This window comes from Polistes fuscatus, unplaced genomic scaffold (assembly GCF_010416935.1).
Source record: "Polistes fuscatus isolate 324 unplaced genomic scaffold, CU_Pfus_HIC Scaffold4, whole genome shotgun sequence".
NCBI classification, from domain to species: domain Eukaryota; kingdom Metazoa; phylum Arthropoda; class Insecta; order Hymenoptera; family Vespidae; genus Polistes; species Polistes fuscatus.
The window spans coordinates 9,337,391-9,364,570 of record NW_025113118.1 but is presented as its reverse complement, the minus strand read 5'-3'; the positions used below and the strand labels follow the sequence as shown (position 1 = coordinate 9,364,570).

At 28.7% G+C, this 27,180-nt stretch overlaps 5 protein-coding genes across 7 annotated transcripts; 2 read left to right on the top strand and 3 right to left on the bottom strand.

Annotated features, from left to right (window-relative positions):
• Positions 1 to 457: 457 nt before the first annotated feature.
• LOC122521212 (sorting nexin-8-like) lies at positions 458 to 14,351 on the bottom strand. Of its 3 annotated transcripts, XR_006304687.1 has the most exons (10): positions 14,050 to 14,347; positions 10,610 to 10,737; positions 4,510 to 4,642; positions 3,095 to 3,288; positions 2,881 to 2,998; positions 2,246 to 2,705; positions 1,925 to 2,141; positions 1,432 to 1,620; positions 928 to 1,183; positions 458 to 820 (listed from the first exon to the last, which is right to left on the bottom strand). XR_006304687.1 is itself a non-coding variant. In XM_043641736.1 (9 exons), the coding sequence occupies exons 1-9, from the start codon at positions 14,072 to 14,074 to the stop codon at positions 1,106 to 1,108; spliced, it is 1,542 nt and encodes a 513-aa protein (XP_043497671.1). In that variant the 5' UTR covers positions 14,075 to 14,347; the 3' UTR covers positions 458 to 1,105. The 3 variants fall into 3 exon arrangements, 2 of the variants coding, with proteins under 2 accessions (XP_043497671.1, XP_043497672.1); XM_043641736.1 differs by having other exon boundaries at positions 458 to 1,183; XM_043641737.1 differs by lacking the exon at positions 458 to 820 and having other exon boundaries at positions 1,055 to 1,205; positions 14,050 to 14,351.
• A 453-nt stretch (positions 14,352 to 14,804) lies between these two features.
• LOC122521211 (UPF0193 protein EVG1 homolog) lies at positions 14,805 to 16,485 on the bottom strand. The gene is made up of 5 exons (XM_043641735.1): positions 16,016 to 16,485; positions 15,595 to 15,722; positions 15,408 to 15,504; positions 15,190 to 15,330; positions 14,805 to 15,089 (listed from the first exon to the last, which is right to left on the bottom strand). Exons 1-5 carry the CDS (start codon positions 16,110 to 16,112, stop codon positions 14,863 to 14,865), a joined length of 690 nt encoding a protein of 229 aa, XP_043497670.1. The 5' UTR covers positions 16,113 to 16,485; the 3' UTR covers positions 14,805 to 14,862.
• Positions 16,486 to 16,934: 449 nt separating this feature from the next.
• On the top strand, positions 16,935 to 19,435 carry LOC122521210. Its single transcript, XM_043641734.1, has 6 exons — positions 16,935 to 17,929; positions 18,208 to 18,314; positions 18,415 to 18,589; positions 18,722 to 18,807; positions 18,946 to 19,081; positions 19,194 to 19,435. The coding sequence occupies exons 2-6, from the start codon at positions 18,234 to 18,236 to the stop codon at positions 19,382 to 19,384; spliced, it is 669 nt and encodes a 222-aa protein (XP_043497669.1). The 5' UTR covers positions 16,935 to 17,929; positions 18,208 to 18,233; the 3' UTR covers positions 19,385 to 19,435.
• Positions 19,436 to 21,409: 1,974 nt separating this feature from the next.
• Positions 21,410 to 24,222, bottom strand: LOC122521208 (WD repeat domain phosphoinositide-interacting protein 3). Its single transcript, XM_043641731.1, has 6 exons — positions 23,987 to 24,222; positions 22,883 to 23,065; positions 22,551 to 22,808; positions 22,285 to 22,486; positions 21,976 to 22,199; positions 21,410 to 21,858 (listed from the first exon to the last, which is right to left on the bottom strand). The coding sequence occupies exons 1-6, from the start codon at positions 24,051 to 24,053 to the stop codon at positions 21,752 to 21,754; spliced, it is 1,041 nt and encodes a 346-aa protein (XP_043497666.1). The 5' UTR covers positions 24,054 to 24,222; the 3' UTR covers positions 21,410 to 21,751.
• Positions 24,223 to 24,345: 123 nt separating this feature from the next.
• On the top strand, positions 24,346 to 25,479 carry LOC122521209 (rRNA methyltransferase 2, mitochondrial). Its single transcript, XM_043641732.1, has one exon. It carries the CDS (start codon positions 24,521 to 24,523, stop codon positions 25,268 to 25,270), a length of 750 nt encoding a protein of 249 aa, XP_043497667.1. The 5' UTR covers positions 24,346 to 24,520; the 3' UTR covers positions 25,271 to 25,479.
• The last annotated feature ends 1,701 nt before the right edge of the window (positions 25,480 to 27,180 follow it).

Below are 27,180 nucleotides of genomic sequence, written 5' to 3'. Positions count from 1 at the left end.
ATTCGAATATGGTATAAAAGTGTGTAAAATGTCCTAACATCCCACGATCAACGCGGTGAACACAAAATAAAGTCAAAATCTTTTTCGTTTATTCGATTTTGTAACATACATGTGTATTAAAACGTTCGTTCTTCGTAGAAGGAAAAAGAAATGAAACAAAATCAAATAAAAATAAAAAGAAAAATCATATTTACAATTCAGCGATCTAATACGCCATACAGATTTGTTTTATCCTAACGCTTCTTATGATACAATTCGTATTTTTACATACTTGTATAATTTTCTATATGTACACACAATGGAACGCAAAACTTATTGAAAAAAAAAAAAATAAAATAAAATAAAATAATCACGGTTATTATTTCATGTGTCATAAAATATATTAAGTACATAACAAGGAATGTTTAAAAATTTTCTTTAACTGTACAATCCTTTTGTATATCATTTTCTCTCTTTCTTTCTCTCTTGAATATTGTATGAAGATCGTCTTTTGCAATTGTATCGAGACGTTGGTTGTTGTAAAATGAAATAAATTGTATAATAGATTCTATTTTATCCTAATTAACAGGAAAGTTTTCGGATATTAGAAAAATGACCGATCATTTTCCATCTTTTTTGCAAACGAACATAATTCCTAAATGATAATTTATGATATAATAGTTGTATTATAGTATATAATAAAGTTTATAATATAAACTTTCTAAGGATTTTCCTGTTATTTATTTTATCCTTCAAAAGACAAAATATTTCCCCATTAGGTAAAGATAGAAAGTTTAGATTGAAGATATTTGAATGAGTGTTCAGGTATTAAAGACCGACCCTAGAATATAAAGAAAATATTTTACTCAGATAATAAAAATACCAAATTTTTCAGGTAACAGTTGACCGACCCTTCGTTAATGCTAAGGAAAAAGGGATAATATATACTTTCTCAAAAGGGTCACTAGTCGAATATTTTTTCTTCTCATTCCGATCTTTATGAGAGATTTGTTTGTTATTTTTTTTTTTTGTTGAATTTATATCAGTCATGTTCGTTACTTATTGGTTTGTACAAACGATATCACTAAAAGATGAAATTTCTTTTCATAAGAAAATTCTTTGTTCGCTATAACACTCCGTGCGCTGATTTTCCCGGGAAGCATTTTGCGATTGTAGAATCAATTGACTTCCACACTTCGGTAAGCTACAAATTATACATATTAAAACTAATAACACATATATCAAAATTGATTGATACAACGAATGACAATAAGAAGAATATAATAAACGTTACGGAAATATTTTTATCCTCGAATTTTTTTTTACCTCGAATCCATTGGATTGCATAATGAATGAAAAGGAAAAAACAAACAAGAGAAGAAAATTAATAACAATTAATAATACTAATAATAAAAAAACATGATTAAATGTAATATGCAAGTAAAGTCTCACCTCCGAGTGTCCTTTTATTTGCACGCTAACAAGACTCTGTAAAACCGATGCGAGTAGTTCCAAGTGTGCGTGAACCAATTGCGTTTCCATGTGCAAGCAATGCAAGGAAAAACAATTTCTCAATTCGACGTTAGCAATGACGGACTCCTGGGCGATCATTTTATTTTCCAGATACTCGACTGTATCCGCCTGATTGTAATAAATGAAAAGCTAAATTGATAGAGATGATAAAAGGAAGAAAAAAAAAGCAGTGGAAGTAAAAGCATTAAATGTTGGCCAATAAGTTCGTGCGGTTATTTTTTTTTCTCTCTAAATAAATAAAAAATGAAAGACCAATACGTACGAATACAGAGTATTTCAAAATATCTAAGCACAATTTCAAGGATTGGTTTCAGGACGTTTTTGTACAGTTTGTCCTGAAATTATGCCCACATATTTTGAAACATCTTGGGCGTTAGGTCTAGGAATTCGCATAATTTTTCTATGTACATACATTAGTCCCACGAATGGCTCCAGTAAATTGTCGTTTTTTTAACGACAACATAGATGACAACGCACGTTGATGATCAGCACTAACACCACGTTCGTGTCTTTCACATAATACTCTATGTGCTACGAGAATATCCAATAAAAAGTTCAGTCTCTCGCATATAATAGTCTCTTCTCTGACTGCTTGTTGCAATGCTTTAGTCGATAAAATATTAAATTCTCTGTAAACATTTGTAAAAATATTCATATAAAATTCGTTTTTTAAAAGTAACAAAGTAACATCATAATCATCAACAACAACAACAACAACAAGATGAATCCTCACTTTGAAATGACATGGAAACCTTTTTTTAAATCCTGCCATAACGTGGAACCACCGGTAACCCAAGAACTAGCACCATGTGGTTCGCATGCCAAAGTGTTCAATTGAGTTCCCAATTCTTCCATGTCTACTGCGTAAGTGTGAGTTCTGATAGCCAGACAATCAGCTATATTCTTCAAACGTGTTATACCTAATAGTATTACTCTTATCTGATCTCTACTGTTAGCAAATTCGGTAAGAGTTTCGGGTGGTACTAATTCCTTAGCCCTCGATGATAATTCGGACGTTGCGAATTCGTCCAATACTCGTCGGAAAACTTCGCGTATCTTGTGCTGGGTTTCCTCGCCTGCATAAGTTAAGAAGAAATGTACGATTGGATCCTTGTTAACAACCGGATGACGTGCGATCAATGTCAGAAACCTCAAAAGAGATCGTCTTCGTTCTTCCAAAAATTGTGAATTGGCTGTAAATGTTATATTCAATTGTTATAAATATAATAATAATATCGTATAGGATGTGAATGACAAATTATTTTTGTTATATAATTAATTGTATATATAAATTTGAGACACAATTATTAACGTGTAACTCGTATAATAGAAAATATATGTTATATAAAATAGAAAAATATACTTTACCTCCTACCATCTTTTTTGGTGGTAATTTCGGTATCAATCTATATGGGAACCTCGCGAGAAGAAGTTCGTGTAACGATACAAAGTCATTGTATCTTCTACAAACTACCGAATTAAATCTCTATGAAATAGAGAGAAAAAACAAATAAAAGATATTGTTTATAATAATGATCTCGTATTTTAATAAGAATGGAAAGTAACTTTGTGAATGAGTTACCTTGCTCGTAACTTGATATTCCACGTGCTTTAAGAAGATACCTTTCTTCTCCGGTACCAAGTTGACCTCTATCGAATCTAAATTGCATATGTCCGTGTATGTGAGATTCAGTTTCGCTGGATTGTTACCTCGGTGCAGTCTTTGAGCTAACAACGTGACCTCCGTTAAATCGCCAAGAATCGGGACGGGCAATTCTATTGAAATTTGGAAAGAAATTGTTTCATTAATTTCATCATCATCATAATAATAATAATAATTTCGAATAAATTTCCTATAAAGATATTTTCTTTCAGTCAAAATGAAGTTGAAATAACGAATAGTTTAATCGATATTGCAAAGAAAGAACAATCCTCCAAGGATTTTCAAAATTATCGAAAAAATTATACAATTTATTGAAATATAAATAAAAAAATAAATTGATTAAAATAATAATAGACAAAATTTTTGTCTTCTTTTCGATTAATTAATTTTACGCGAATTTCAACGAAGTTTAACGATAATTTAAAAGTATTATTGATAAAGAATAAATTTGTAAGAAAAAATGAAGGAAAATAATTTTTCCTGGAATGAGAGTCATGTAAGTGAAAGTTAAGAAAACAATTTAATATACAAACGTACAACGTGTTATTCGGATAAAGCAAGCATTTTCCTCTTGTATTGTTACTTTTCTAATGCGACGTGAAAGATAATCGCTATCGTTGTAACCTAGATACTCACGGACTTTCTTGACCTACGGCATAGTGATCACTAGTTGCATTTAAACTCTGATACATTGATTTCGTGATTCCAATGAATTTCTCATGTCTACTACTACGACGGCGATTGATCGAAGAAAATCAATACGAAAACGAAAACATTACTTTTTCGTTGTCGTTGTTCTTGCCTTTTTTTCATTTATTAACATTTTATTTTTATCAATTTCTCAGATCAGAAAATAAACATTTGCGTTAATTTATCATAGTTCATTATACTTTTTCGTTATACTCGAGACCGTTGATTCTACAAAATTCACATATGAAATGTGTTTGTTGAGATAAACCTAAAAGGAAATGGTGAGGTCTAATTTATGTACGTTGGCATACTTAGCTGACTGTTAGGTGTCTTATCTAAGTATTTACCTGTACGATAAAATTCTTACGTTATGTTACTTTCCAACTACGTGAGACTTATTTTTGTTCTTTTTTTTTTTTCTACTTTACTTTAAACCACGCGAAATATCGTTGTCGAATAGAAACAAAAAGAGAGAAAAATTTAATTTTACGTTATAAATTATAACTCAAGGAAAAAATTACTCAACTCAGGGGAATTGTTATTTCAATTTGATTTCGTTATTTTTCATTATAAGAGAGATATTATATACGATGAATTTAAGAAAGAAAAAAAAAATGAAATATAAAAAAGATCTCTATATTTACCTTGAGATTCGGAATTTTCGAGAAGTTTGTCGCTCGGTTGTTTTCCTTGTTGAGCAAAAGCTACGAGAGCAAGACCCTTGTACAATCCGCTTCTCGTTAGATAACCCGTCTTGCTGTCCACGAGTTCCCATATCTGCAAAAATACACGATATTTTTTTTTCCTCAAGATATTTCAATCCACTCGAAGTTTGAATAAAAGATAATAAATATAATTAAAAGAAAAAGAAAAGAAAAATAAATAAAAATTAAATCTTGCCGTCCACGAGGTTCTCATATTTGTAAAAATGTACGATATTATTTCCCCTCCCCCCTAAAATATTTCAATCGAAGTTCGAATAAAAAATAATTAAAATAATGAAAATAATAAAATAATTAAAATTAAAATAATAAATATAATTAAAACAAAAAAGAGAAAAAAAAGAAAAGAGAAAAAATAAATAAAAATAAAATTCGCGTTTAAAAAAATTATCTCCAAACACATCGCCGCACGTGCGATTTTAATTCCGTGTGAATGTCGCTTAAGGATTAGGCCACAAATGAAAGTAACTGCATTCCGATGATTTTTCTACCTTGCCGTTCTATTCCCTTCCCCCTACTCCCTCCTCCTCTATTTCCCACCCATTTTCACCCCCTCTTCTTCTTCTTCTTCTTTTTCTTTTTCTTTTTCTTCACGACACTGACAGTTTCTTACATAAAGTGCATAACACTTAGCGTATATACGTTAATTAGTATTGGTTAAATTAAATAAGATGTTAATTAATGATGTTTTTTTTTATTCTTTTTTCTTCTATTTTTTTTTTTTTAACAAAGATTTAATTAAACACAATCTTACTCGTAATTCGTCGATTAAATTCGTTCGTTCATTTCGTTCTCGAATCTCTCGTTCGTTTGATTATTCTTTTTTGTTCTTCAAGAAGTGTCATTAAACCTTAATCGTCAATCAAGTTCATCGTGAGAAGAACCTCCCCCATAGTCTCCTCCCCCCAATCCCACCCCGATAAAAATAGATTATCTTATTCTTGCTGGCGTGCAAGAAGAAGAAGAAGTATTCATTATATTTCTTTCTATTTTTATTTTATCTTCTCGACGAATATAAAAATAACAAAAACAAAAAATTGTGCAATCTTTTTCAATCATACTCAAATTCGAATTTAATTAAATAAAGAACATTAATATTAATCTCCTCCATTAATCGCATCAAAATATTATTTTAATTAGATCATAATAATTTCCATTTACGAGGAAAAAAATGGAAATACGACAATTAATTAAACGCTAAATATAAAGTGGGGAATTTTATTTATATTCTTAGGTTTCTTAGAAAGATACAGAAAAAATGTCTATGAAAGCTCGTTTGAAATTAATTTTAAACAATCAACCATTACTTTTCCCCCTCAATTTTTTGTTGAAAAATTAATTTTATTACTAAATCATTATACCAACTATACGTTGGGTGACAATTTGTTTTTACTATGATCCTATAGAAAAATTGTTATATATTTATATTTTTTTATTAATGTTGGAAAGTCATCGAAAATGAAATTTCATCTCGTCGTTGGAATATTCTCTATTACGATTTTTTCATTATTAACTCGTTAAAGTTTAATTTAAATAAAAAAAAGAAAAGAAATGGGGGAAAAAACGAGAAACGATAAGATTCGTCACATCGCGGATACAAATAACTGCAATTTTGTTTCGATACAGAAAATTATTTCGAAAGAAAGAGAGAGAGAGAGAGAGAGAAATAACGTGACAAGATTCGTTTGTAAGATTTATCTCACGTGTTTTTTAATAATATGTCCGTGTCGTTCGTCGCTTGGTACGCACATAATTTCTTCGACATGATCGTATACGTCACTATAGTAATATACGTATAATCATTTATCATCGCGTACCATGATATATATATATATATAATAATAATGAAAGATCACGTTATCAGGTACTTTATTTTTAATAAAAATAAAAATAAAATTAAAATTAAATCAAATAAAATAACAAAATATGTATCCTACAATTATTTTCTAATATTTTTAAACGATCATTTTTTTTTATTTATCAAATAAAAAAATAGAAAAAAAAAAACAATTATGTGATTAAATCTTTTTAATCACATAATTTAACTTATTTGATTAAAAGATAAAAATAATCTATGCAAATATCATAGATCGTTTGGATCACGCGTTATCAGGTACTTTATTTTTAATAAAAATAAAATTAAATCAAATAAAATAACAAAATATGTATCCTACAACATTTTTATTTATTTATCAAATAAAAGAATAGCAAAAAAAAACAATTATGTGATTAAAAATTTAATCACATAATTTTGATTAAAGATTAATCAATAATTTTACTTATTTGATTAAAAAAGATACCAATAATTTATGCAAATATCATAGATCGTTTGGAATGCAAGAAAAAAAGAAGATAAAAATGTTTAAATTAATTTAAACCCGTTAACTCGAAACTTTTTGTTTTGTTTTGTTTTTTTTTTTTTTTGTTATATTCATATTTAAACAATTAATTTACGTAATATACTTTATTGGAAAGATTATATTTTTATCGTTAGATGCGTTATGATTTGTTGAAAAACAAATGGATTGGAATGTTTATTATTAGAGAAAAATAATAAATAAGAAAGAGAAAAGAAAAAGATTTATTAAACGTTATAACGATTAAAATGAAATATTAGGAAAAACTTGACAAATATCAGATAAAACACACGAACGAGTATTATTTAGTTAAAAGTATATTAAATAAATGAAAAATTGTAAAAGATTTGATTCGACTTACGGAGTCATGGCAAATATATTTTATAATGATACGATTTGATCTCATTCCTCCTTTATATAGGTACACGTATATGTCTTTTTTTCTTTTTCATTTTCTTTTTTATTTCTTTTGTTAATTCAGATCTCAAGGAGATTCGAACGTGAATCATGATGAACAAAAAGATATACCTAACGTCGTTATCTCACGAATACGAAACAATTCACGTAATTTGCAGTCACCGTAACTATAATCGTAGAATATATTTTATAACGTTGTTATATTTCATTATTACGCGATTAATTCTTAGCATTCTAATAGCTAATTATAAGATTAATGAGAGGTTCTTTTTTCTTTCTATTTTTTTTTCTTCTTCTTTTTTTTTTTAATACCGGATAGGTCAAAACTTTCTAAGCAAGTTCGACATTTATTTTCGAGACTATTAAAATTAATATTTTCATCGTTTAAGACATTTTTAAACGAAGAACTTGGACAACAAGAAAGAAAGAAAGAAAAATAAACGTTTTTTGTTTTTTTTTGTTTTTTTCAGAAGGTAAGATTTTAGGAGCTTGTAATACGAGTGCGGAAAGTGTTTATTAATTATTTATAGTAATCCTTGATGCCACACTTTATCGAAAGCTTTTTCCACATCTATGAAGACGGCGGAACAGTACTCCTTATTTTCTAAAGCTGTTATTATAGTATTAGTTAGTCTGTGTACTTGTTCAACGGTAGAGTGTTTGTTTCGGAATCCAAATTGATGGTCAGGAATCAAGTTTTTGAAAAAAAGAAAAAAAAAAATAAAGAAAATAAATGTAGTAATTAATTTACAGAAATTCAGCTTAAATACTTTTGAAACATACAGTGTATAAATAAATTTCTTTTTTACTCTAACATTGAAACGATGTAATAAATTATTTTCGCGAAAGTGAGTTTTGACGTATCCATTAACCCACAAAACATTTTATTGTTCGCACGTAATTTTAAAATACAAAAACGTATTTTATATATATATACGTATGAATATGTTATATACGCTTTTAACACGGAAGAGAACGATCAAGCGATTTCACTTAATCGGAAGGTAGAACGCAGGGTAATCTTCACATGTAACAAGGTTCATTGTGAAAAAATCGATCAATCGATTGCGAAACAAATATATTTTATCGTATTTTTAAAAATTTTCTAATTTAAATTTAATTGTTTATTTTAATGGACGAGAGATATTGTAATTTTTAACGACAAATGTTATAACAAAACAAAATAGTTTTTTAAAGTTAATAACAGTTTTAAATGTGTGAAAAATTAACTTTTAAGAGTTTTTTACGTTATCTTTTTTACAACAGGCACCGATTGCATTTACGTAACTAATAATATTTTTAAATATTTATATAAGAGAAATATATATATACTATATTGTAATAATTTCGAAGAAATGTCGTTTTTCTGAATAGTTTGCGTCAATATTTTTTATACTTATAGCAAGCGGATTTTAATGATTTTTATATTAAATTAAAGTTCACTTTTTTTTTGTACGCGTAGAATACTTTGTAGAGTTATGAAAATCAAATGTAAAGTGCAGAAAATGTCGGTGAATCCAATGTTGTAAATTGTACATCTTTGCCATTTCTTTGAAAAGTTCGGGTAAATATTTTTTATACTAAAAGTGAATAGATTTTAATGACTTTTATATTAAATTAAAGTACATTCTTTTTCCTACGAGTTATAAATCGATCTGCAAAGGATTTGCAAAGTAATTCGTAGAAATTCAATGAAACATTTCATTTTTACAACAATAAACTTATTAAACAATATATATTTAATACACTTACGTACGCGCAAACACACTCACGTAAAATCATAACATTTTTTTTTTCCTATATTTTATATACTAATAATAATAATAATAATTAAGGAAAAGAATAATAATATACGATTCTATGAAAAATGTTCAAACGAGTGAACAAATTTGATCGGTGAATCGTAATTATGGTTGCCTTACATGCTCAACAAGCGTATAAGTAACGCGATTTTATTTTAACGATACTAAATTCAACCTCGACGCAACAATACCATTTATATATATATATATATATATTTGTAATTAAGATAAATATTATTTCTAATATAAAACATAAATGACATAAAAAGAGAATTAAAATAAATAATACAACGATTTAATATGAAATTAATCAAAATTACGAAAATTATGAGATAAAAATTACTTTAAAACACGATTGTTACAAAAATAAAAAAAAATTGTTCTTCTTCTTATTAATAAATTTACAATTGAACAAATTTATTCTCCCTCGTATTTATGATAGCAACTATAACGACAACGACGTGACACGATATTTTATGAATGACCCTGTGCATTCGCTATAATAATCTTCTACTATTATAAAGGGGCGTTTGTGTGTACTATCATCGACGGGCGTGTTAAACGATAAGTAACTCGTCGATATGCCATTACACAAAACTATTCGACGTATTTCATCCCCCCCTCCTATATTTTTACATTCTTTATGAGTTAAATAAACAAATTTTTAAAAATAAAATTTTTATTTCGTTGTTTAATAAATTTATTAAAATCTATATTTAGCAATTGTAATGTCATTTAATATACCGGATAAAATAATTGAAATGTATTAAATTATAATATAATTATATAATAGATTAATAATATTATATTGTATAATGTATAATTATATAATAGATTAATAATATTATATTGTATGTGTAAGAGAATTTTTGTTGTAACAATTATATTACGAATAAATATTTTTTCTATTTTATTTTTTCATTATTTCCATCTTAATATTTATATATTAAATGTTAGAATATTCTTTATTGAATTACGATTAATTTCTTTTTAATTAATAAATTAATTAATTATTTGAATGAACTATCTTAACCAAAAAACAATTATTTAAATAAAGAAGAAGATATTTTGTAACAATTATATTACGAACAAAAATATTTTTTCTTTTTATTTCATTATTTTTATCTTAATATTTATATAATTAAATATTTCTATTAATCGTAAACCAAAATTTGTTAACAAGTTAGAGTATTCCTTATGGAACATGGTGAATTAATTAATTATTTGAATGAGATATCTTAACAAAAAAGAAAATTATTATATAAAGAAGAAGAAGAAGAAGATTACTTTCATTTGAATTTGTAGTTACGTTTTAAAAGGAAGAAATGACTCACGCTCTTTCTCTTTTTTTTTTCTTTTTTTTTTTTGCAGCTTGGATAATTCCTAATAATGTCAGGAAGAGAAAGAAAGAATGAAAGTAGAAATGACGATATACTATTCGCTTACCTGACTGAGAATTGAGCTGCTCAGCTGAGATTTCACGAGAAGGGATTTAAAAACTTCACGTTCGACGTTACCACACGTTGGTGAACAGATCTTCTCGTAAACTTCTCTGTAGAATGGTGGTATCGAACCTAATCGTGTTTTAAAAAAAAAAAAGAACAAAATTAAATTTCAATGTAAACAATAAGATTTGTTCGTGCAATCTCTCTCCAAACAACACAAATTTATATATATTTTATTTTAATTTTTTTGAAGATAAGAAAATGAGGCTTCTTCTCTTAAAGAATTTGTTGGTATTCGTTAAATTGTATATTATAATAATTTAGAAGAAAAAATATTGAAATGATATCCGTAATATATATACACACACACAAATTACATTTTAATGAAACAATTAAATAAAAGAAACAAAAATATTGAAATAATAAATGATACGAGAACGTTTTATAGATAACTTTATAAATTTGTATTTTTATACAAAGGAACAAAGATATAAGATAATAAATTGAATAAATAACCGGTTCGAATTTATTGTTAAATCTTTGTGAAAAAAGTATTTATACTTTGTGTAAAGTAAAATAATAATATATATATATATATATAAAATACTTTTCAATTTAGATTTTCAAACAGACGAGAAATTGTATTTGATTTTCTTTAGGAATTGGAACGAAATATAAAAAAGAAAAATTATTGATGTGTGCATTTGTGTGTGTATGTATGTGTATGGAAAATTTGAAATTCTTTTCATGGTATTTAAATATAAAATAGAAGAATGTATTTAAAAGGAAAACAGATCGTCCTCGAGTGTCCCTCGTCCTGTTTACTCGTTAGAACCGGTCGACGAGGATCAAATAATCGATGGGAAGACAATAAATGGCGTAGGCGCCATTGGGAAACCTGTTTTTTTCTCCATGACCACCACCATACGATGCAACCTCGACAAATTGTTTATATCCTTCATCGTATCAATCTTATATACATATCTCGTATTAGAATAGAAATTAAATGAAATATTTTTAATAATATTTTCTTCAAGGTCACATAATTTCAAGAATCTGGGATGATACAGGTGACAACATTTTAACAAAATAAAAAATAAAACTTATTCGATGATACTATTATATTATTATTTCATTATTTCATGCTAAACGAATATGAAATAATTCATAATTTTGAGCTAGATAATTTTTGTTCTTTTTTTTCTTTTTTTGCATTTTAATTTATCGAAAATTACGTTGTATTATATATATATATATATATATATGTCGTTTTTTTTCACATAGTCGTATGTGGTAACAGCTGTAAAATACGAGATAACGCAGTCATGTAAATATACGTGAACGAACGTTAGACTAAATTTTTTATAACAAAAATTTCTTTTTTTTTTTTCAAAGTGTAACTTGCGACGAACGAACAAAATTTGAATCAAAATTATTACAAAAATTCGTGGAAACGCAACATTGGATCGAAAATTACCTCAACAAAACCAGTTTAAAAAGGATCACCACACACGTGTGTAGATAGTATGTGTCTGTGTGATTATGATAATGAAGAAAAATAAGATAGGGTCGCGAAAATATTTGTTCGAATAAAAAAGGAGGTCGTCGTCAAATGGGAAAGTTTAAGAAACTCTGGTTTATATCATTAATTTATTCGTTCTTTTTGTTTCTTTTCTTTTCTTTATTTTCATCAACTTATTCTTTTGCATCAACTGAACAAATCTCAAGAGAGTTTATGGTAAAAAAAAAAAAATCGAACGATAACACACACACACACACGTGCAGGATTCGAATGTGAATTTATTTATATGAAATATTTATGCAAATAAGTCTAATACAAAAACAGGATAATCGACAACTTTCAATGTTGTTTTTCAATTGTTTTTTTTTTTTTTTTTTTTACAAATATTTCTTTAATATTTTTTCCCTCAATTAAATTGAAACACATTCGTGATAATTCAGTAATAGGAACGTGTTCACATTTATATGAGTGAAAGTTAACGAACGCGAAATTATCGATGATGCGTGTAAATCAGAATGTTATTTTTTCTTTTTCTTTCTCCAATAATTTGTTACGAACGTTTCCGGGATTGAATATAATTTCTAATAAATGTCGAGTAAAAGTTGGTATCATACATATGTTTATTTCAAACGTAATACACTTTTATTAATAAAAATAAAAGAAAAAGTACAAAAAAGTGTGATATCAAATATAGAAACAAGTGTGATGTTCGATAAATAATATTTTCCTTTCTTTTTTAAGTTTATTTTGTATTTTTTATTTCGAGATAAAGAGATATTAAAAACAATAACCGTTAGTTCTTTTTTCTACGACATTTTTTTCTCGTCTAACATGGCTCGTTATAATTTAGCCCGTTATTCGTATAACTTTCACGTTTCTTTATAACGGATCACATTCATGAATATCCAGTTCGAAGAAGAAGAAGAAGAAGAAGACCTCCCTTTGTTACTTCCAAAATTATTTTTCCTAAGTCAATCATTTTTAATTTGTAATTTAGTCGATGATCGAAAAGAAGAAAATTATGACATAATACAATTTTTCTACGATAAAATTTAAATGAATTTATGAGGAAAACTATTGAAATTATTTTCTTGTTATTTTTAGGGTTGATCAGATTATTCGCAAATCGATCGTATTTGTCAAACATCCGTTTAGATAAATTTTAAAATGATATTCGCTTAATTAATATTTAACATATTCAAATGCGTAAATGTAAAGTGACGATTATTAACATTCCAAGAAAACTAGATTGATAACGTTTAACTAATTCCGAGTAATGTAACTATTTGAATGGTCAAAAAAACTATTCTTGACGTAAATACTAGACACGCAATAAATGCCATAAATGTATTCATCGAAATTACCTAACTTTTAAAATCGAATTTTTTCTAGATTTCAAAATGAACAGAATTAAAGCGAAAGAGAGAAAGAGAAAAAAAAGAAAGAATTAAGATTAAGCAACAATGACCAACTGATGACATTTAATAGACCACTTTAAACCAGTTTTCAACGAACTTCCGCAAACGTACGTAAATTACGTTACTCCGAGAGTGTATCATTTTCCAGTAATTTCTAATTACGATTAGATTCCTACGTTTAAATCATTCATTTATTATTTATCTTTTTATACACAATTCTATAGGAAAAAAATGGAAAACACATTATAACGTTATATCTCAGTTATTTATGAAGCCGATCTAAAGGAAAAATAAAAAAAAGACAAATTATTGACAGGCTCGTTCGCTTATTATTGTTTTATAATTTACTTGGAAAATTTGCGTGTGCGCGTGTTTAAAATATTCGTACAAAAAAAGTAACAATTTAATGTAATAATTCGAATTCGAAAAAAAGTAATGAGAAAGAAAGAAAAAGAGAGAAAGAGAGAAAATCTTTAGAAGATAAAAAAATTCATCGTTTACCGAACGACAGATCGGTTGACGCCATGTTGGCTCTCACTGGTAGATCATCCGGGAAGCCGATCGCAAACAATTCCTCTATGTCCTACTAACGTTTTTTTCCTTTTATTATTTAGGTTAGAATTCCTTTAACTTGTACACGTGAATCGTTGATACGCGCAAACACTCGTGTCGCCTTGCACGAATACCCCCCCCCGGCTTTAAATATTTCGAATAATTGAGATCTCGATAATGACAAGAACGATTAACACCGTTCGCCATTGCCTGATGGCGCTGAACTGAGGGGACCAATACGATTTTAAGCGACGCGAGTGTTCTTATTTCTCCCGCCACTTAGGCGAAATCTTGCAGCGGGCGCACGAACTATATCGACCAATCAAATAACAGCGCGCCAACTTTGTATATCATTTGGACACGAGTATTCGAGTTCGAATATTATAAACTTTATTTTTTATCCATTTTCTAATACTTTTTATATTATATTCAACTGTAAGTCATAGGTTTAATCCCAATACTTAAAAAATATATTATTTTTTTTTATTATATACATGTCTTACGCTGTAAAATATTCGTATGTATATAAAATAATTATCATCATTAAATATATCTTATACTCTAATTTTTTTATGATAAATATATACACGTGTTAAAATCTATCGAAAATTTTTGATATATTAAAAAATATCATTTTACGTCATCGATTCTACCTACATTTCGATAAATCTAATCGTCTGAATATATATATATATATATATATATATATATATATATATATGCACAAAAAATATATATATTAAAAATAATTCAAGTTATTTTTCAACTTTCATCTAAATCTCCCAAAGGGAATGGTCTAGGAGGTGGTCGTTCTAATTGAAATTTTTCTAATTCTTTTAATACTTCCGTAGATTTTTCCTTATCAATGGAGTTTATAAAACGAATCTTTTGAGCGACCTCTTGTTGTATTATAGGTCGATATTTTTTACCCAAACCAAGGCATTCCATGTCGTTCAAAAATTCTATTCTCTCGCGAATTCCTTCGATAACTGTGACAGAAAAAAAAGCAAAAGGAATTTATTATGAAAAAAAAAGAAAAAGAATTTAAAATACAAACAAATAGAGAGAACAAAATAAATAAAATTTTACCATATTCAAAACTATCTTCCTGATTCGATCGAGGTTCTCTTTTTGCTTTGTGAAGAATTTTTGGTCCATGAGGTGTTTCCGGCATTTCTTTCCCGTAAGCCATTAAACAAGCCAAATGACGTTTCTGTTTTTCCTTGTTAGCTACGAATACAAATGTAAAATCTTACACACACAATTTATATTAATTTTTAATATTTATTATTTAAAAAAAATCTTACGTAAGGGCGCAGTTCGACGATATTGTTCCCTTTCGTAAGCACCGCTACCGAGGATCATACTCTGCGAACGTTTCTTCCAAAAACTTGGAAATATCACCTACGAAAAATCACAGTATGTGTATGTATGTGTGTGTGTGTGAAATTAAAAAGTCAACAAAAAAATCATTTAACGACGTTAAACGTTTACCTGAGGTTCCTTAGATTGTTTTGTATTCTCCATAGATTTATGGGGCGGTGGAAGAGATTCTCCTTTGTCAATGGCACTTTGAATAATTTTTCTTTGACTCATGCCTACTTTAGATTCTTCCATCAAAACTGACGACAAAAGTAATTGTTAAAAGAATTCAAAAATATTAAAATAAAGATCATTATATATATATGAGGATATTAAACAGAGAAGTTAATTATAATTAATGATTAATTATTAATAAGATTATTAATCCTTTCCACTCGAGAGGTTACTCTTGGTCAAATATCTTTCGCAAAAAAAAAATTCGATAGATAATAAAAAATTAATTTAATTAACAATTATAATATGAAATTACGAGATAAGCACAACGATTTAATATAATTTATTAAAAAATTGATTGATTAATTAATTGACTCACGTTTGATTAAATTCTTCGTTTCCTCGCTGTATTTTGCTCTCGGTGGATTATGAAATGCACCGACACCCATACCAACCTTTTGATAATTTCGTTCCATTTGGAATTTTGTAATTTGAATATACCGATAGAAAAATAAATTTTCACCAACGTATAGGAATTGTATAACGAATTCGTGTTAAAAACGAAATGACGAATCGCGGAAACCGGTACGATCACTTTTATATCTCTTCGAGTTGAGATCGAACGAATGACATAAACGCGTGTCACGTTTCTATGACTACATCAACTCCCCTTTCCCCCTTGCCCTCCTACCCATGATGATTCAACTTGATCGAACTAACTTTTCGATCAAATTTTTTACCCAATATCAATGAGTTCTAAAATTTTATCAGCTTTATACCCGGTGAGCCAAATGTTAACAACAATAATTTGAAAAAAAAATTAAACACTTTATCGATGATTTTAAATAGAAACTACTATACACTTTACATAACGAAATTAAGATAAAATGTTTTAATTATCTCTAAACAAATATAAATTATAAATTCTCTACGTATCACGTACAATAATAACCGTAAAAATTTAATATCGTAAACGGAGAGAAAATTGTGTAAAACGCATACGTTTGTACAAAAAATAAAAAAAAAAAATAAAAAAAGATCTTTATTTATATTTTTTTAATTAAAAGTATATTTGATCGAAGAAAAAAGAATTTCCTATGTTAAATTCCAAAACAATTCAACCAATTCGCGTATATCATAAAAATACTTTTCCATATTATATACACGTCTTCCAGATATAGTATATTAATAAATTTCTTTTCTATAAAAAAGAAAAAATTATTATACATATAACATATTGATTTCAAATTCTGTCCAATTTAATTTCGTTCATTCTAATATTTCACAATTTTGTCCCATATGTTGTATCACTCCTCCAACTACCCGTCCAGCAATAACATAAAACTACAATATCTTTTCGTAATTTCACATTTATAAAATAAATATTGTAAAAAAAGAAAAGAAAAGGAAAAGAAATCGATATGTACGATCTGAGTTATACGTAAAAGAAATTGCCCCGATCAGACTTTTAAATGTTATATACGTTTAGATAAAAGGAAAAATGAATGAATGGTTGTGGTCGATCGTAACGAAATGCAGTTCTCGAAGGATGCAGCGGTTGTGATGCGTCTGCGCGTGAAAAAGGTTGGAGATAAGCAAGCAAGCAAGCAAGCAAGCAAGTGAACAAGCAAGTGAACAAGCAAGTGACCAAGTAAGCAAGCAAGCAAGCAAGCAAGGTAGTACCAGTAATAGTATCAGTATGATCAGTAGAGGGATACAGAGGGCCAAGGAGGAGTTGTTACCCTAAAGCAGAGGGAAACTTCCTAGTTACACTCCTGGCCACCCTTCTCTTCTCTTCTTCCACTTCCACCTAACCCCGCCGCCCTCCTACGGACGAGCCAAAGAAAATTGCGTTTTCCATTAATCGGTGTTAACAGCAGTAACAGCAACAACAGCAGCCAGAACACGCAGTTAAAGAACCTAACTCGATGAACCCTTTGTTGAAATCTAACGTTCATTTCAAACGAAACATATCCGAAGAAATACAAATCTTTATATCATTATCGTTAAATTCATCATCGTCATCATCATCATCATCATTATCATCATCGTCTACATCGTTATTGTCAATTCAAACGTAACAATATTTTCTCAATTTGTTATCTGCAAAAGTGTAACCGGAGTTTTCATCAAGTCGTCGCATGTTTTGTTTTCGTGTCGGAATACAGTGGAAAGTTATTGATTCTCCTTCACCTGGTGGAAACGTGCAACCAAATTAAAAGCTCACCAATTCACAGTTTATATTTTTCGAATATATATAGTCATACTACTATTTTCGTCGCTTTATTCTAAGGTAAGTTGCGTTTCGATACATATTTGACTTTTTTCTATCTTAACATTGTTTTGCGATCTTTACACACACTTTTGTTTTTTTTTTCTTGTAATTATATACTTTTCTTCGCTTGCTATTTTTATTATGAATATTTAAGGATAAAAATAAATAACAGTATAGCGTGAGATCTCTTTTAATAAAAAATACGCATTGATACGAATTTCAATCAAAATGATCAAAATATATATGATAATAATTATTATTATAATGTTCTATATTCTGTGTTATTTTATTAATAGGATTGAATAAACTTCATTGAGTCAAAATGAAGGTAGGACTGTTGAAAAATTGTTTATGCTACTTCACTCTCCGTCAAGGTACCATATTAATTGCAATAATGGAATTGGTGAGTAAACTTGTTAAAAAAAAAATGAAAAAAAATAAAAAACATTAAATATAACATCATATATAAAAATGTTTCTAATTATTATTATATCTTCCGTTAGTTTATGTCCGGATTTATTATTGATTTTTTCGTCCTGGCATTGGCACATGCTATGGGAATTCAAGAAATGGTGGCAAGAGATACCGAGGATGCACTTGAGAGGGAAGCTTTGGAGGATATATCCTCGAATTATCTTAACACTAAAAAAATGGACATGGCTCATCACAATGCTACTGGTAAAAAAAAATTAAAAAATAAAAGTTATGAAAATAATATTTATATATATAATCATATATTATATCTAATATATATTATTTTAATATATTTTCTATAACAATATAATCTAATTATTAATTATTTATCTTCAGAGACCATTTATTCTATTTATTGTGGATTGGTTATCACAGTGATACACTTCATGACTTCGGTCTTGTTGCTTTACGGTGTAGTAAAGGTAATTAATCAGAGAAATTTAATGAATATTTTTTTGTATATATAATTGTATTACGGTTTAGTAATTTATTTTTAGAATAAAAAAAAAAAAAGAAAAACATATTGTTTGAATTTTATTGTTTTTTTTTTGTGTGTGTAGAACAAACGTTATTTTATGACACCTTGGATGATGGTAATGATGACGACAATATCGGCGTTTACAATATCCTTGTTCCTGGTTGAACAGGATTGTCCGTTCATTGCTATTCTCGGTGGCAAGGCAGACATTTGTGAACGTAAGTGTTTAAATGATCGATTAATTAGTTTTAATCATCTTTTTTCTTTTTATTTAGATTTATATTAAAAAACAATTTTAATAATGGAAATATTTTCGTTTGATTTTATTAGGTGTGATCGTGTTGTTATTTGTTATCACGAGTTCCTATTTATGGTTCGTCGTGTATAGTACGTACAAGAGTCTTGAAATAAAAAAAGGATTAACGCACGAAGTACACAGTGTCAACAAGAAAGATCCGTTACCGATTGCAGAAGGTTCGAAATCGTTTCACGTTGCAGCTAATAAACCCTACGAGGTTTAAAGTTCTTCTCTCTTCTTCTTTAAGAAAGAAGATGAAGAATAAGTAACAAAACCGAAAAAAAGAAGACGCGCACAGACACATACACACATATACATATACATATATAGATACACACATACAAATATATGCAACGAGAAAAAAATCTGATCAGATGATCGACCTCGCATCGAGAAAAAAAAGAAAGAAAAAAACTAAACTACACAAACAAATACGAAATTTAATTTCGATCATCGAAAAAAGACGGGTGTTAATCTTTTTTCTCACCCGATATACGTGAGGATTATTTAAAATTGCATTTTACAATCAGCTTACGGCTTCTAAGCCTACGCACAATTCTCATTCATGATTTTCGATGACAAAAAAATGATAAAAAATCGGACATTTCCAAGAGGGATTTATTATACGTTGATGGTAAAAGCGTTATTATTCGTACTTTAATGGAATTGTTAACAACAATTTTTCAATTCATTGCATTACGAGCAAATATGAATTATGCAAATATTATTGCGACTCGTTGTATATAAACGCGTTGCGCATTTTTTCGTACGTAAGGGTCGAAAAAATAAAAAAAAGAAAATAGAAATTAAAGGAGAAAAAAAATGAAAATGAAAATTTAAACGTCTCTTCTACGTACGTCTCCAAATCATGCTTTGTACAGTCCTTGGAATCTACTGTATTTCTCTATCGATTTAACAAAATTGTACATTAGTCAGACTAATATGTTTAAGATAAAAAAAAAAAAGAAAAACAAATACATACATACATATATCTGTATCTTATACGCGTATACGCAGGACGAATTCATTTTAATCGCTTTGATCGTATATACAATACACATTAAAAAAAACAACCTTAAACGTATACGCATACGAGTGCTCGTTTCGAATCAAAGTGATGATTTAGCAAAAAAAAGAGTTAAACTAAATGGAATATAAAAATCATGATTATAATAATACGAATAAATCGATAAGCTTTTATGATCGATTTGTATATAATATAGTATCGTTTTATCTCTTTGAGAAGAAGGGGGAAAAGGTGTTGGGGGAGGGGAGGGAGCAGGGGTTGTAAGATAATATTTACTTGTTGATTGATGTTTTAGAGCGATGAAGAAAATATGAACGTAACTCTTTTTCTCTGTGTACGAGAATTTACGAGGCATAATGAATTTTATTTCGCAATTGAAAATCTAATAATCTTCGGTGAAAGTACAATCTTTGATCTATATTTTATTTGTTATTATTTTTTTTTCTTCTTTTTTCTTTTTTTTCATTTTTTTGTATGAAACGGGAATTTCAAATGTTAACAATCGAGTATAGTTGATAATTCTTGTGTATATGTATATTAAATGTGTACGGAAATGATATAATAAAAATAAAGATTATAAAACCTTATTTAAAAGTTAAACGATTGATATATTTTATTTTTTGTTGTCTTTTTAATTCGTCGTCGTTCAACTGAATTCGTTCACTCTACGCGAAATAGCCCTTTGATTATTTTTTTCTTCTTTTTCTTTGATTTGATCGGTCATCAAAATATATGATACATTTTTTTTATAATAATAGTGCATGATTCGATTTAAAAAAAAAAAAAAGAAAAGAATAGAAAGTACGATATTTAATAAAACATCTACAAAAAGAAAAGAAAAGTAAAAAGTAAAAGATAAAATTAAAAAGAAGAGCACGTGAAAGGATATGCACAACGATTCTAGTGTTTAGTAAAAGCGCATGAATTAAAAAAATGCTATCAAGTGACGATGATGCATTCTTATTTTTAACATTCTTTTTTTCTTTAAAAGAAGTTTCAAATTTTCTTATGAAAAGCGAGATATCACTTCGATCCATTGATCCTTTAGAGCAAACTTCTCTTTTCTTTTTTGTGACAATTAAGAATTCGTAAATTTAGTAAGAAAGCGCACTTCTCCTCTCTCTGTCTCTCTCTCCTTACTAGGCCCCTGGTAACGATAAACGATATCGCAAATATAATATTCCTTAGATCATTTTCTTCGTCTTCTTCTTCATCTTCTTCTTTTTCTCCTTATTATTATTATGAAAAAATTCATGCACAGTGCACATATCACCAACAATTCATATAATTCTTCATTTTGGTCCTCTTTCCGTCGAATGATCTAATTTTCAAATATTTAAGATTTATTTTTGCTTCCCTCTCTCGCAATAATATAATTATTTTTTCTTTTTCTCTTTTTTTATACGGGAGCAAATAGGACAGTCACGACGACGCGTAAATGTATTGCAAATCTCTATCCTTCGCAATTGACACGTAAAACGAAAGCAACGACAAGACGTACGATGACAAATAAGTTGCATTGGCTTTTTGTAATGAAAGATTCATACGTCTTACACTTATCAGTCACATTTTGTCATCGGTTAATTCGAGGAACTGCGCATAAAAGTCTCGCGTACACTCTCCTTTGTTATTAAATACAAATTTGTAGTAACTCCCATCGGCACATATCACTGTATATATTCAGACAAGAAAAAAAAACAGAAGTAAAAAATAAATCAATTTGTCGTTTAGAATAATCAAGTAATTGGAATAAATATAATTTTGAAATTCACAAGATCGATACCAACCTATAATACTATTACTGCCAGTTCCAAATGCGCACATGCATTGAGGACCTCCCGGAACTTGAAATTTGCAAAAACTCCAGCTCGAACTAAAATACTTTGGTAAAAAAGTAGCTGATGCTAAACTAGATTGACGATTCAATTTCTGATCCTCTACTGCGAATACATGTACCGTACCATGATCGCTCGCAACGCATAACCACGTTGAATCGTGATTGAAATTTATGCTAGAAAATAAGAATATTTTAAGATATTAAAATAAAACAGTTATATATAACAAATTATCAGTTAAATTCCTCTTAAACTATTTACCAATATATATTGGCATGATTTGCTCCTCTTCGTAATTCATTGATCATATTACCGCTCTGTGTATCGAATACCCTTATCAGAGTACCCTTTTCAGAAGCTGTAGCAAGTCGAGTACCTTGTAGATTTAAAGCTATGCATGACAATGGTGTTTCGTGTGCTTCTATGTTTAAAGGCTGTTTTTCTGTATTTGCAAGGTCTATAACTATAAAAAAAAAAAGATGATACAATTCAATATGTTCCTTTCATAGATTAATACAATAATTTACCTTGAACATGACCATTTTTACGTCCTGGGAATGCAAGCAAAGAATTGTTACTGTTCGGGCACAAAACACACAATCCTCTCGGATTGGGATTGGTTTCGAAGACATGCAATTGCTGCGGGTTTTGTGTAAAAGTATAAACCTTTATAACACCTTCTAATATCACTACTATCCTATCTCTTCTTAATTTAACACCTTTTACAGGAGCATTAAATTCCAGTGTGATAGCTGGTGCTTTCTTTAAATCATCCCATATAATAACTACAAACATCGCATTGATTGTATTAATTTTATTTTCTTATTTTTCAGACTGCGTATAATGTAAGAAATATTACCTTTGTTAACAGGGTACATCGGCTTTGGCCCACCACCAACGAGGGCTAAATAATTACATCTGAATAACATTTCAACATAACCAAGACCACCATCATTAAAATCATGCCGTTCTTTTTCCTTTCCTTTTAAAGGATCGCAATTATATACTCTATAGCCATTTTCTGTACCACAAACGAAGCATCCTGTAAATACAAAAGTTGGTATTAATAAGGGGAATATTCTTATCTTCTCATTACAGATATATTACATATATATATATATCCTATTTTATGGATACTTGTTTAACTTACACGCTTACAATATTCATTGATACATGAACAACTACATATAAATACAGTGATTACTTCAATGAAGAAACATACTTTGGTAAGAAAGATATAGAAAAGTTATCAGTAACACTTCGACTATGTACGTAATGTTGTTCTCAAAGTTCAAAGACACATATGATTTTACAAAACATTGATGTTATGACAATCTATGTAAATTAAGTTAATACAACACACACACACACACACATGCAGACGTATTTTCATAAAGAAATACAACGATGAGAACAATTTTTCATAGGTGTTTAATTAAATACTTTATGTACATAACGTTGTTCTTAAAGTTCAAAGGCATGATCTCATACAAAAGTAAATGAACATCATACTGTACTTTGTCATTTGATAAATATATTTGTAGAGTATGTAGAGACATATAAATGATAATAATAAAAATCATGGTAAATATAACAATAATAAAAATAAAGGAATTTTTTGAGAAAAAATGAAGGAAAATTCATGTCAATATGGTAAACAAATGAGGTTAAGAAAAACATAATGAAGCATAATAAGATAAAATCTGAATTAATACGCACGAAATATATTGTCGGCAATAATTTTATGAGGTTAAGGACAAAAATAACTCGATTAGTGGGCGAGATTCCAACCGGGATGAGAATAAATGAAAGAAAGAAAACATGACAAGTTTACTTAGGTTAGAAATAGAGCGAGAGAGATAGAGAGAGAGAGAAAGAGAGAAAAATAAAGAAACAAGTAAAATAAATAAATTTGACAGTGGCATGCCAGCGCTGTCAAAATGTGGCACACTGGGTCACATACCTTGATCCTGATTGAAGCCAGCGTAAAGCAGACCGTTACCATGTGGATTTCCCGTAGTTAAATTCATCGTCAATTAAATACTTTTCTTATACATTCGTACGTATCGTCCGATTAAACGCGTTAAATTGATCACATATTCGCCGGTAATGGCCGGCAACCAGCGCACAATCTTAACTGTCGACTAGATTCTGCCACCATCTTTGCGCATGCCAACAAAGCTACCCACTGCCGTTGATCAGCTGATTCAATCTTTAACCTATCGTTTTTTACTCATTAACCAATCAAAGCGATGGAATAATTCTCATAATATTTAGTGCGTGTTTAACGATATATATCGACTTTTTTAAATATATTTATATTTATTTCTATCGAATAAATTAATATATTAATTGATAAATATATTTTTATATACATAATATGACAGTATTTATTTATTATGAAGTAAGTTAAATTTCGACGATGTTTCTATCAACCGTTCGATTGTTTATCTTGAAGAGGTTAGGTTACAAATAATAAGAAAAAGAAGAATAAAACATGCGTTTTCTAAATAATATTTTAACGACGAGATGCGTACACACTTGTACACCATTATTACGAGAAAAGCCGACTAATTTGAAAGGCAAGAAACATAGTTCACAATTATGGTTGGAAAGACAGTTACGTGATCCTTATGTTGAGAAGGCTAAACAAGAGAACTACAGATGTAGAAGTGCTTTTAAATTAATAGAAATCAACGAAAGGAAAAAGATATTTAATTTTGGAGATACCGTTATAGATTGCGGTGCTTCTCCTGGTAGTTGGACTCAGGTTGCTGTTAATTTAACCAATGCCAATGGTAAAAAGGATGGTCCAGTTGGTAAAGTTATCGGTATAGATAAACTTCCAATATATCCTGTAGAAGGTGCAATTGTTATCGGACAGATGGATTTTACTAAGGCAGAGGCACACAGGAAGTTGCACGAATTGTTAAACCAAACTAAAGCCAATGTTGTTTTATCTGATATGGCTCCTAACGCTACCGGTGTACGAGAACTAGATCATGACAATATAATGAAACTGGCATATTGTGCTTTGAAATTTGCTCTCCAAGTTCTATCTAAAGATGGTGTGTTTGTTACTAAAATTTGGGATGGATCTAAGACGATACAATTATACAATGATTTAGGCAAATTTTATACAAGCATTAAAATATTTAGACCTAATGCAACGCGCAGTGATTCTAGTGAGACATATCTAATCGCAAAAGGTTTCAAAGGATTGAAAGTATCTTCTCCTGTAGTTTAAATAAAACAGGTGGGCTAAGGAAATGAGAGAACAACAATGATTCTTTGTTCGAATAATATCGTCTTATCTTTATATGCAATTGTTTCTACGCATCGATGCAATTGATGTATTTAAACAAATACATTTAGTTTACAGTAAACGCTTGATAGAATATGTAATATACATTGTTATATTTAGCCATAAATAATACAATAATTGTTCAAGTACAATTACAATTAATACACATTATGACAGTATTTTCTTTTGTTCATTCGTTATTAATACCATTATATGTATATATACACAATTTTCTTAATTAATTTAATATTTACATAAATTGGCATATAATATAGATGAAAAACATTACACACCACATTTAAACGTACATAGAGATAAAAATGTCATCGACCTCATTACGTCGAGTGTCAAAATTGTTTTATCGTACGTTTTCTATCGCACATAAACGAGAGACATAGCCATATACGTTGAACATTATTTAAAAGTAATAGTCTAGTATTAATTTGTCTGCTGGTACTCCTACTGTATCTTTCGTATAGGACTAACTGTGTCATTGTGTGTGTATGCGTTTGCTATTTTCTTATTTATTGTAAAAAAACATTGTACATGTATCGTGTAACGCTAATGAATGATAATTAATACCGACGTACTGGGACAAGGCGTAACAACGTTGAAGATTGTCGGTTTTAATGACCATTCTGAGTCGATATTTTTAAATACTATTTAAGAAGGACCGTTGTTGAGTATCTTTAACATCGATAACATTCAAAAGACATTGACATTACATACGTTATTTAAATCTGTACAATTTTCTTTTGTAAAATCCATCTCTTTATATCGTGTAAAGTTGTAGTACAAAACGATGATATTACAAATACGGTTTAATTAGACGTAATTATAATTGTGTAATAGGTAGTATCGTTTTGTTGTTTTATAGCGTGAGAGTATGCGTTAATGTGCGTGCCTATTTCATATAACTGCGGAGCCCAATTTTGGATTCATAAACACGTTAGGCCGACAGTCTTACGAGTTCGAGTTGTGTTTATGTTTTTTCATTTATAATCTTGCGAAAATCTAATCGAAAGTCGATGTATGTAAATAGTAAGAAATTTTTGATTAAAAAAAATTGTTTACAATATATCAATGTACGCGTTAAATTATAGAATATTTAAATATGATTTATTTTTTCGTTCGAAATTAAGATCGTCTTTATTTTGTATTTGTATAAAAACACACACATACGGCTATAATCATTATTTATTATTTTTATACAAACAAAACTAATGGCCTTCGTAATAATTAAATAACAAGCACACGTGTTATGACCGTTTCAGGAACATTCGATCGATTGCAGAAATTCATTTGTAGATACGAGTGCAGCAACGTTACGAAGGTCAAATAAATACGACGAACTACTCGAACTCGCGCTGATATTTCTTCTTCTTATTATTATTATTATTATTTTTTTTTTATTTATTTATTCCTTTTTTTTTCATTTTATTTTAATCGATCGATTAAATTTGAAAATTCGACGGGTTCGTCTTACCGAAAGATTTTTCTTATTTTTTCCTTTCTCGTTTAACTTACTAATTATTATTATTCGTTATATAATATTTCTTATCCGCAATGGATCCCTTGCATCCGCAAGGGATGGATTATAAATAATAATAGTTTCGTATGAAAGTTTTAATTAATATCTAACGATTTTTAAACAATTCGCACACGCAGGTTTAATCGCGAATGTCAATTCGAACAAATCAAACGAAACGAATTTGTTTGGGGATTCTCTACTTTTTATTAACAATAAGACAACAACAAAAATTCGAATAAGATTCATCCTAATCACTCACGAAAACGAGTTTATATGAATCAGTGTACGTTACGAATAACGAATTTTTTCATATGCTTATGTT

What these genes read in the sequence shown, in the direction of transcription:
- LOC122521212 (XM_043641736.1), bottom strand. Translation starts at nt 14,074, where the DNA reads ATGGCGTCAACCGATCTGTCGTTCG. An exon ending in CGAAAATTCCGAATCTCAAG is followed by an intron (nt 3,289 to 4,509) that starts GTAAATATAGAG and finishes AAATTTCAATAG; the next exon opens with AATTGCCCGTCCCGATTCTT. An exon ending in GGTTTCCATGTCATTTCAAA is followed by an intron (nt 2,142 to 2,245) that starts GTGAGGATTCAT and finishes AAATGTTTACAG; the next exon opens with AGAATTTAATATTTTATCGA.
- LOC122521211 (XM_043641735.1), bottom strand. Translation starts at nt 16,112, where the DNA reads ATGGAACGAAATTATCAAAAGGTTGGTATGGGTGTCGGTGCATTTCAT. An exon ending in AACGAAGAATTTAATCAAAC is followed by an intron (nt 15,723 to 16,015) that starts GTGAGTCAATTA and finishes TTTTGTCGTCAG; the next exon opens with TTTTGATGGAAGAATCTAAA. An exon ending in GGAAGATAGTTTTGAATATG is followed by an intron (nt 15,090 to 15,189) that starts GTAAAATTTTAT and finishes TTTCTGTCACAG; the next exon opens with TTATCGAAGGAATTCGCGAG.
- LOC122521210 (XM_043641734.1), top strand. Translation starts at nt 18,234, where the DNA reads ATGAAGGTAGGACTGTTGAAAAATTGTTTATGCTACTTCACTCTCCGT. An exon ending in TAATTGCAATAATGGAATTG is followed by an intron (nt 18,315 to 18,414) that starts GTGAGTAAACTT and finishes ATCTTCCGTTAG; the next exon opens with TTTATGTCCGGATTTATTAT. An exon ending in GGCTCATCACAATGCTACTG is followed by an intron (nt 18,590 to 18,721) that starts GTAAAAAAAAAT and finishes ATTTATCTTCAG; the next exon opens with AGACCATTTATTCTATTTAT.
- LOC122521208 (XM_043641731.1), bottom strand. Translation starts at nt 24,053, where the DNA reads ATGAATTTAACTACGGGAAATCCACATGGTAACGGTCTGCTTTACGCT. An exon ending in GATGTACCCTGTTAACAAAG is followed by an intron (nt 22,809 to 22,882) that starts GTAATATTTCTT and finishes CGATGTTTGTAG; the next exon opens with TTATTATATGGGATGATTTA. An exon ending in AATCATGCCAATATATATTG is followed by an intron (nt 22,200 to 22,284) that starts GTAAATAGTTTA and finishes CTTATTTTCTAG; the next exon opens with CATAAATTTCAATCACGATT.
- LOC122521209 (XM_043641732.1), top strand. Translation starts at nt 24,521, where the DNA reads ATGCGTTTTCTAAATAATATTTTAACGACGAGATGCGTACACACTTGT.